The 10,538-nt window shown below is 35.0% G+C and overlaps 1 protein-coding gene across 2 annotated transcripts; it reads left to right on the top strand.

Annotated features, from left to right (window-relative positions):
• The first annotated feature begins 4,275 nt into the window (after positions 1 to 4,275).
• On the top strand, positions 4,276 to 9,026 carry LOC112522453 (pentatricopeptide repeat-containing protein At2g20710, mitochondrial-like). Of its 2 annotated transcripts, none has more exons than XM_025131571.1 (3): positions 4,276 to 4,325; positions 5,088 to 5,488; positions 7,756 to 9,026. In XM_025131571.1, the coding sequence occupies exons 2-3, from the start codon at positions 5,186 to 5,188 to the stop codon at positions 8,764 to 8,766; spliced, it is 1,314 nt and encodes a 437-aa protein (XP_024987339.1). In that variant the 5' UTR covers positions 4,276 to 4,325; positions 5,088 to 5,185; the 3' UTR covers positions 8,767 to 9,026. The 2 variants fall into 2 exon arrangements, with proteins under 2 accessions (XP_024987339.1, XP_024987338.1); XM_025131570.1 differs by having other exon boundaries at positions 7,609 to 9,026.
• Positions 9,027 to 10,538: the final 1,512 nt, after the last annotated feature.

The following is a 10,538-nucleotide window of genomic DNA, read 5'->3' as shown; positions in this document are numbered from 1 at the left end:
TGTGTGTGTGTGTTTAATATATATATATATATGTGTGTGTGTGTGGAATGTGTATACATTATATGTGTGCATGAAGTATGTATGTGTGCATGAAGTATGTATGTGTGTATGAGGTGGAATGTGTAGGATGCATGAGAATGTGTATCCAACTTATTTTTTTATTTGGAGAGTATAAATATGAGGGTCTCACCCTCATACATCATTTTCTGGTTATTTTTCGAAGAAGAAGAAGAGTGAAAATGAGGTTGATAGATTTACAAAGTACTTGGTTGCAAGAAGTGAATTTCAGTATTTGATTTCAAAAGCTTGATAAGGTGAGTAGTTTTTAAAACTCTCTTGCATAAAGATTATTACTGGTTTTATATGGATTTTATTGAATTTGGATAGAAATCAGTCTTTTTGCTCTAAGAGTTTATCCGGATGTTAAACCGGACAAGGTTTGTTCGGTTTATTTTAAATCGGACAAAGGGTGGAAGATAGTATTATCCGCATTGTTTTAAATCGGACAAAGGGTGGACGGAGTGTTGTCCGACTTGTTATCTGGACAAAGATGATTTTATTTCTAAGTGTTTAATCGTTCAAGCTTTATGCGGGGTATTGACCGGATTTGTTATCCGGACAAATATGTTAGAGTTTATTTTAAGTATAAATCGGACAAAGAGGGATAAGTTGTCCGGACTTTATATCCGGATAACTTGTCCGGATGACTTTTTATTGGAATTTTCATAAATTTTATGTTTAGACTTTTTATATGTTTTTTTTTTAAAATGTCTATTATTGGGATTATTTGTGGATTATAAAATGGGTATTTTTATATTTTTTTTTATAAAGATATGTTCCTACCAAGCGTGGTGAGGTAAGTCTGTTTTGGTATTGGAACGGGATTTTGGGAAATGTTTTTACCAAGCGTGGTGACGTAAGTCTGTTTTGGTATGAAACTATATTTTGGGAAACCTTCCTACCAAGCGTGGTGACGAAAGTCTGTTTTAGTATGAAACTATATTTTGGGAAACCTTCCTACCAAGCGTGGTGACGTAAGTCTGTTTTGGTATGGAAGTGAGTTTTATAAATGGTTTCTACCAAACGTGGTGACGTAAGTCTGTTTTGGTATAAAACTTATTTTAAGTGGTAGTTCCCCAGACGTGATGACTTTTGTCTGTTCTGGCTTGGAACTGGGAATGAGTACTTTCAGACGTGGTGACTTTTGTCTGTTCTGATAAGTAACTCTGTTTTGATGGAGGAATAAGGGTGACATATCAAGGAGAGGTGTACTTGGAATAAGGGTGGCATTGTCATATGTGGATATTATTATAACTCTTATGTATTATTACTAAATTGGATTTAATAACTTTGAATCATCATTTCTTTGTGACCTGATGAATTAAAGATATTATTCCTATTTAGAAGTAATAATCTAGATGTTATTGAGAAGGGGAAAATGATTTGTCATATCAGGCAAGTATTGCCTTAAATCTTTTCTGTTTATATTTGTCAAAGAATTGGTTTATTGATTTAAGAAGTTTTGGTTACAATATTTGTTTCATATTGGAAGGGTTGAATCTCAAATCAGAGATACTATATAGAAGTGAGGTTCTTGGATATACTTCTATTTGCATGATGTTGTGAACTGCATCATTTATCTGTATTGCAGTATATTTCTAAGCAAAATTACATTATCATATTTTGGTGTTTATCACCCTGCATTTGCAAAGAAGGGATTTACTCACTAGACCCGTATGGTCTAACCCTCATTTTCTGTTTTAAATTATGCAATGCAGGAATAGCTGGGTYCGGGGATRTWAAAGGGAAAGGGAAAATGTGATTATTTTCCTAATCTGTTGTCTGCTTTTGAAGATACATGTTATTCCACATCAGTGGTGAGTTGATAGAATGAAGACTAGAAGTGGGTATATAAAAATGATGATGCTCTTGAAATGTAATTAAAAGATGCATTGACTAAATATGTTTTATTAGCCGACCATTTTATTTGAAAAAAAATATTTATAAAAACATTGAGGGTATCTTCGATAGTAAACGTTCATTGGCTAAATATGTTTTTTGATCGAACTTTCTTTTGCAAAAAGCCTGTCCATATAAAAAATTTAGAAGAAAAATAAATTATTACGGTAGATGTATGTGGTAGCATTATGGGAAATATTATTTAAGCTCTAAGGGGTTGTTTGGCAGTTGCTGAATGATAAAGTGGTCAAAATGAATATAAGACTCTCATAATATAGTGCAAAATGAAATATAATTGTTCGATAATTGTTTACAATGGAATTASGGCGCTGAATGGTTAAGGGAGACCCATGATACAAAATCATTCCGAGGGTTTTTGAGCCATTAAGAGACATATTTTTTTTGCCAAACAAGATTTTTTTTGCCAAACAAGATTCACCTCTTAACAATTCAGAGGCTGTTTCTTAATGAAACTATTAAGAGGTAAACAAACAACCCCTAAGTCACTTAATTTTTTTTATTAATGGTATCTCTTAAACTCTTTATAACAAAAAAACGATTATAGATGTATTTCATCTTAACTTGGTTTAATACTTCAAAATAATTTATAAAATAAAAAAAAGGAAGATGATATATGTATGAGGTAACATTGTAATATTTGATTCGAGTATTTCATAATCTTGAATTTGTTTTTGTTTAGGTCATCTTACACAGGTCGTGAGATGATAAATTGGAGAATAAATATGAATATATAAATTCAGGGACGGACCCAAGAATTTTTGGATACGGTGACACTATATAAAACGGTTGCACCTTCTAGAATAAAACGGTTGCACCTTTTACGAACCTTCTTTTTTTTACCTTATCACGGAGGAACAATACGGTGGCACGTATAAAAACGATGAAGATTTCGTTGATAAGTAAATGGACCATTTGTTAAATATGCGTATCGGCTGGTATTTCTTTCACAAAAAGATTTGTCTGTATAAATTATTAAAAGAACAACCAAAGATGATGAAACGATTTCATTGAATTTGAGTAATTTTGCAAATCTTGAATTTTGGTTTGGCCGATTATTGCACACCGGTAAAAAGATGACTAATTGGAAGGAGTTTGATATAAACAAGGAGGGAGGAAGAATGTCTTTGTGCCAACTCATATGAATGACTCATTTTGGTCAAAAAAAATTTTGTAAAAAGAAATATTTATATAAAATACTACTTGAAAAATAAAACATCGATCAATATCTATATTACCTTATAAACCAGATTTATCAAAAGTCTTAAAAACCAGATTTATCAAAAGTCTTAAAAACAATTTTTATTACACAAAGTATTATACATTTATGCACAAAAGTTTTAAAAGTCTTAAAAACAACTCATAATGCATTAAGTACTATTACTTTATGCATTCAGTCTTAAAATCTCTTAATCTACAACTAAAATAACATATAATACAAGTTACCAATGTATATTATTACTTTTTCTTTTCATGTTCCAATATATTTTTGACACCTTTCACTCATGCCTTCATCCTCTCATACATCTATGTCTTCTCCCCATCCCCCAATGTGAGATTCAAACTGATATTTCACTATGAGTTATTAAATGTTCTCTCATTCAATTGCTCTAGAACTCTCGGTCTTGTTCTCGATCTTTTGATTCTTTGCTCTTGGTGTAAATTGAACACATTTGTAGAGTCGTTTAAATATGTTGGATTTTAAACTGTCATACAATTTTTTAATCGATAGACTATAATTGGAACCATAACTCTTACTTATTCACATAATATTAATATGTAATGACCAAATGTAACTTATATTATCGTTAGATCTTCTCTAATAAAAACTGTGAAACTTCAAAATCATTAAAATTCACGGCTCCCGCTGCATTGTGCGGGTACACAACTAGTATATACTAAAGACAACCTCAGATAATGATAACTTATTTTATCGTTAGATCTTCTCTGATAAAACCAGTGAAACTTCAAAATCGTTAAAATTCACGGCTCCTGTCACATTACACGGATACACAACTAGTATATACTAAAAACAACTTCAGATATTGAGATGATTTCATATCAAATTTAATATTGATTCTTATTAGTTTAATATCTAATACATAATCGATCATATCACTTTAACGTATTTCATTTTTTTTTCAAAAATAAATTATGCAAAGCACGGTGTATAATAACACTAGTGAACATCTAAAGCTTCTCCAATCGAAGGCCCACCCTCGCCTAGAAAAAGAAGATTTCGCGCTAATCCCGTTTCCGCCCTTTCTCGTCGGCGGCCTGGTGCTGCTCTGCTTCTGCTTCTGCTGTTCTGCCTCATTCACAACGAAGTCGCTCAACAGAAGGTTTTGGTAAGTTTATGTTTGATATTTCTAGGGTTTAGGTGATTAGGTTTTACGGTAAATCGCTCGTTGAGACTTGAGTAATTGACAATTTGACGTGTTTGGAAATTGGAATATGCTTATATATGTGTGTGCTATCTTGCCGCTGCATCTTATGAAAAGCTCATTGATGGTGTTAGCATGTTGTAATATGGATATTGGAAGCTTGTTTTATGCTCCTTCACTTCCTCAATAGAGATGCGGTTCAAATTTTGAATGTTAATATGTTCTAAGTTTCCATTTGCATTTAACTTTTACGACAAGTATTGAATATAAGTTGGTGCGGATAGACCGATAACGAGCTCTAAATCCAATGGGTGAATAAACATTTAGAATCTCTTGCGTCTTTTGTAGATTTCAGGATTTGCACACAGTGCTTGCTTTTGTTCCTACGAAAGATGAATCTTTTGTTTAGTAATGACATAAATATGGTGGAAGGATTTTGTGGTTATTGACGCTATATTCCACAAATCTGTTTATAATTCAAATGCTAAGCTTAGTGAGCAATTTGTTATTTTTATGGCAATACACTTGAGAGTTGATCCAAGAAATTGTCTGTTGGCCAATTTGATGCACCAGTCTTTATCGTTTTCAAATGAAAACAAGTCTATAACAGATTTGAACCATTTGGTTCTCATAACGAATGCTTTTGTTTTCCATTATTAAGATCTTTTGGAGCATGAAAGAAAAATTGGGGATTTCTATCATACTTTTGTGTTTATCTTTTGACAGTATGTTGAACAGAACACTCTCCTAGATGATGGTGCTGTAAAGGTTAAAAGCATCTGAACGGCACTAGTACACCATCCTCCACTGACTCCTTGATCAGGATGATGATAATAAAGAAATTGCGTACTCCTTTAGTTTCCTGGGATGAATTTTGTTTCGCTTCATCTAGGGTTTTTTGGGTATTGGCTTACTCCACACAAACACTATCCCCTAATGACGTCGCAGATACATCTTCTACGGCTGCCGGTACCACTCTTTATCATAGACTCGTTCGTTTTCGAGACCCTTCGGTTGTCCCAGTTCTAGACCTATGGGTACAAGAAGGAAGAGCCATTGATCAAGAAGATCTCCACGTGATAATTAAGCAGCTCAGGAAATTCGGTCGCTATAAGCATGCTCTCCAGGTTCCATTCTTCTCTCCAAATTAGCGAACATGATGTTTGAGTTCAATTGATAAAGAATTTTCTTAGTTTAATCTTCATTGTGGAACTTTTTCTGGTGTTGGAAAATTTATTGGGTATGTTGATGTCCTTTAATGTGGATATTGTTATTTGATAATCAGACAGAAATGATATGAAAATAAAAAAACCCTGCTTATTTTGAGGTAAGCCACTCTCCAGATGCCTAATCTAATTTGTAATAATTTCTTGTAGACTGTAACTCCAATGAGCTATCGAGACTCTTTAACAGTTGTGATAGTCAGAGAATATAGGAGAAGGAAGAAGAAGAAAAGAGATAGATGGATAGAGAGAGAGAGAGAGATTTTACAGAGAAGAGCTCAACTTGTATTTTCCAAATCCTTCCTGAATTACATCAGTGACAATCTACTTATGGCTCAGGATTACAAAAGGTCAACTCTCCCAATTAACTAATTCTTCCTCCAAAACATCTAACTACTACTAACAGAATTCTAACCTCACGATACTACCTTATTCTGCATAAACCTTACGTCTACAACGTTCTGACTAAAGGAAGTAACATAACCTTATTCTTGACTAAGAAAATAACATCGTTGTCTTATTCTTGGCTAATTATTTATACTGTTACGTCTAGAATATGTGATTATGGGCTTAGGCCCATGTATTGACCTATATTACTTCCTTCCTAGGTACACCTTGTCAGCAAGGTGAAATTTTGGAAGTTGTTGAACAAGCATGAACGGCTCCTAATCCTCCTCATCCTCTATTCAGTTTTTCCACTGAATAAGCACTTGAATATTCTTAAATTGTCTTGATCAGCCTAACAAATTCCCAAAAACACTTCTGGTTCCATCCAAACTTCCATTTCTTTTTAAGAGTGGTTGGAAGTGTTGAGCTTCGCGTATGATCCCCGATGTCATGTTGCAGCTATAAAACATGAAAGAAAAGATAGATAGTGCAGTAGCTTTAGCGGATACACCACCTTTCCAATCTTCTCACCGGTCTCATCATTTTAACTTGTCCTTCCTAACTTGTGCTAATGACTTAGAATGGTAAGGATGAAGCTTCAAGTAGACCTAGTCGCCAACCTTGAAATGTACTTCCTGGCATGGCCATCTACCTACTTTATTATATTTTGAGCTTCCAAGAAATTCCAGCAACACGGTTATTTCGTGGACCTTTCTGTTCCTAGTTAAAGTGTAGGCCACTGAATTTCATTCGGAGAAGGAGTCTTATCAAAATCATATCTATTCTTATCAAAGAAAGACAGGATTAACCGAGGCTGAGTGATAAAATTAATTCAGAGAAGAGGGAATTAACGGAGGTGAGCAAGAACATGATGGCAATAAGCAATAATAAGTTGGTTTGACTTACCACGCTCTACACAATTATACACTTTCAAGCATAAAATTCAACACCAAATCTCAAGTATAGGGATATAATTTAACAATAGAACCCGATTATAGTTCATATGATGAACTATAAACACCCAATGTGAGGTCCCCAAACTATGTCTAAATCTGCTCCCAAGCCTGGCTGCTGGCACAAAATCTCCTCCTACCGGCACCGGCCCATAGGGGGGCCTGTATTTCTCTTAATAGGAACCGTTGACCCCTTCTTCAACTTTCTTACTGATGTCTGTCCTAGGAGATGTGTGTGCCCACTGTCTACCTCCTGTCTCTATTGTTCAATAGTCCACCCCAGTCTACCTCCTGTCTCTATTGTTCAATAGTCCACCCCAAGGCGTCGTCATGTCCTGGGTCCACACTTCGTGGCAGATTTTCTGAACTGGAAGAGTACACCTTACAGGTGGCAGATATTCTGAACATGCTATAGAGCATCTAATTATTGAAATTTCTACCATATAAAGAATCATGAAAAGATGTATTGAATTATGTTTTGCAACTTGTAGCTTTAGGTGACCTTTGGTCAGGTTTCTAGGTATATAAAAACTTTTCGTTTGTTAAATAAATGAAATTTAGCTGGAGCAATAATTGTTGATATTAAAACAAGGCATTCCTCCGTTCTAATTTTTCATGCATACCTGCAAAATCATATCAGCATTCTGTTTGGTACCTTAATCTTGTTTCCCATTTTCATGACAGATATGTCGATGGATGAATGACAAACCGTATCTTGATGTTTCATATAAAGATGTTTCGGTTGAGCTGGATTTGATATCAAAGGTTTATGGTCTAAAGAAAGCCGAGGAGTACTTTAACAAAATTCCAAATACTTCAAGGGTCTGGCAGGTTTATGGTGCCCTTTTAAATTGCTATGCCAAAGCGAAAGCATTGGAGAAAGCAGAAGCCACCATGCAGAAGATGAGGGAGTTGGGTTATTCTAGATCATTGACCTACAATGTTATGATGGGCCTGTATTCAGCTACAGAGAAATATGAGAAGCTTGACCTTCTAATGGAAGAGATGGAACAGAAGGGCATTCGTATTGATAAGTTCACTTATGCTATTAGATTAAATGCATATGCAAAAACATTGGAAATACGGAAAATGGAGATGCTTTTACTGAAGATGGAAGTTGATCCAGAAGTGACGATGGAGTGGCATGCATACACATTGATAGCAAATGGGTACTTGAAAGCTGGTGAGAAAGAAAAGGCTTTGATGTCTTTAAAAAAATCTGAATACCTCATAAGGCCTAGTCAGAGGAAGTCAGCTTACGAGATTCTACTCACTCTTTATGCTAGCGCCGGAAGAAAAGATGAAGTTTATCGTATATGGAACCTTTACAAGAATATTGGTAAGTTTTACAATCATGGATATCTTTGCTTATTAAGCTCACTTGCTAAGTTGGATTGTATTGATGATGTTGAGAAAATATACGAGGAGTGGGAAGCACAAAATACATACTTTGATTTCCATGTCCCGAATCTTCTCATTACTATGTACTGCAAGAAAGGACTCCTAGAAAAGGCGGAGACATTAGTGAAAAAGCTTATAGAGAGTGGAAAGGAACCTAATGCATCAACATGGTCTCGCATGGCAATGGGTTATGTTAAGAATGATGGAATGGAGAAGGCAGTGGAGGCGATGAGAAAATCTATTTTAGGTAGTTTTCATGGGTGGACAGTAGACACCGCCACTTTGTCTGCTTGTCTAGATTACTTGGATCATAAGGGACATTTAAATGAAGCTGAAGAAATGATCAAATCACTCCACCAAAAAGGTCACTTATCCGAAGGGGTTTATATGGGTATCCTGAAAAATTTGTCTCGGAAACCTCTTGTGCAAGATCTCATTTAAATGACTGCAATACGCCAAGCAATTTTCGCTCAGGTATGCTAACTTTGTAATGATTGGATATCTGCCATCTTAGGATAAATCTTCTATCTTGACTAGATTTTTAACAAATTCTTCTTAATTCTTGTCTAGCATAGCATCTCCAAATCTAGCTTATGTTATACTGCATTTCCATATCTTTGATATGCATTTTGCTCTATTTTTTAATGTTTAAATTGAGTTGGTGACTTAAGGTTATGATCCTTAAGAACTACACATGCTGAGTAGTGCTGTTTCTTTTTGAAATGCTCTGCAAACTTAAGTTATATTTTTTTTTGATTAACCTGAATCCAACCCGCTATGTGAGCTGACTAATCCCAAGGCGACCACCTGCTTTGCAGATAGCCCGGAGTCACCGCATTTGAACCTTCGTGGCCACAAGGGGGTTTTTATTCCTCCTTGGATTTGCACCTGGGACCTCCTTGTACTTTTGACCTTTGGAGCCAAGCTCAAACCAATCAGGCACCACCCTTGTGGTTGAGTTATATTCAATTCCATATAATAATGCATTCATGGCATGGAAGAAGATTAGGAATTTTGATCTTTCTATTTTTATTTTTTTGTGTTCATTATTATCTTCCCTTGGTCCAATCAGAATTGGGTTTTTTGGCCGTAGACTCCATACCATTTCGGTCGATCCGGAATGGATCGGTTAAACATTCCATTAGGRAGCCTGGTCTTGACTTTTCTGTGTGGTTCAAAACCAATATTATTATGCGTTCAATTTCTTAGGGAAGACCAGACAGATTCATTAAATTTGAAAAAAGTGGATTCATAAAAGCAACTCGAGAAAAGTCAATAAATCCAAGATTAAGGGGCCGTTTACTAAATGCTTACCCGGGTAAGCGCTTACTAAGTCACATTACCTTACCGGATGAGTATGATAAGGACCAAAAATCTTATCCGGTAAGAGCGAGACGAGACAAGATCAAGAGTCTTACCTGGTAAGTGAGGGTGACGATTCTTACCACAGTAAGCACTTACCGGGTAAATTGTTGCATACGATTTCGTGATGGTGGACTAAAATCTTACCCAATAAGTAAATGATAGCGTTAAATTTTACCCATAAACACTTACCAGATAAGTGTTTGGTAAACGACCCTTAAGTTTTGAAATCTTGATCTAACGATCATCAACACATTAACCGTGCCATTTTAAGCTGCCCAAGACAGGTTTTTTTTTTTTCCAAAGACCGATAAATAACTAATTTGTGGAGATATTTAAAGATTGTCTAGTTGGTAAAAGAACATTATACAGGGGAAGAGAAGTAGCAAAGTAGACACTCAAATAGGCGCTGTTTAATGTTTACTGTTTTCTTTCAATTGAAGTGTGTGTGTGTGTGTGTTTTTTTTACAAAAAAAACATGATGTGAAGCATCTAGTACTTCTTTGACGTTTGGTGCTTGAATGGAGTTTGGCCAAGGTTTCAGTCAACAGTGATGGTAGTTAATGCGAAATGGATCTCCACCTTCAGCATGAGGTATGGGCCTCAAGAATGTGAGGTACGGGCCTCAAGAATGTGAGGTGCGCACATCTTATCAATATATATATATATATATATATATATATATAGGGTATATTTCAAATACAATCATGTTTATTTGTACAACCAATACAACCCAATTAATTGAGATATTTATGGAAATGATGAGAGTTCATTTATTATGATTTAAATATTTATGAAAGATGAATATGGTTCATTAATTATGATCAATACTTTATATTAGGAAACAATCA

Source organism: Cynara cardunculus (assembly GCF_001531365.2).
Source record: "Cynara cardunculus var. scolymus isolate 2C chromosome LG 12, CcrdV1, whole genome shotgun sequence".
Classification (NCBI taxonomy): Eukaryota; Viridiplantae; Streptophyta; class Magnoliopsida; order Asterales; family Asteraceae; genus Cynara; species Cynara cardunculus.
The sequence above is the reverse complement of the archived record's forward strand: the minus strand, read 5'-3'. Positions and strand labels throughout refer to the sequence as shown.

Excerpts from the sequence above, each read along its gene's own strand:
- LOC112522453 (XM_025131570.1), top strand. The coding sequence starts at position 5,186 with ATGATGATAATAAAGAAATTGCGTACTCCTTTAGTTTCCTGGGATGAA. Across the intron at positions 5,489-7,608 it reads GCTATAAGCATGCTCTCCAG|ATATGTCGATGGATGAATGA; the intron begins GTTCCATTCTTC and ends TTTTCATGACAG.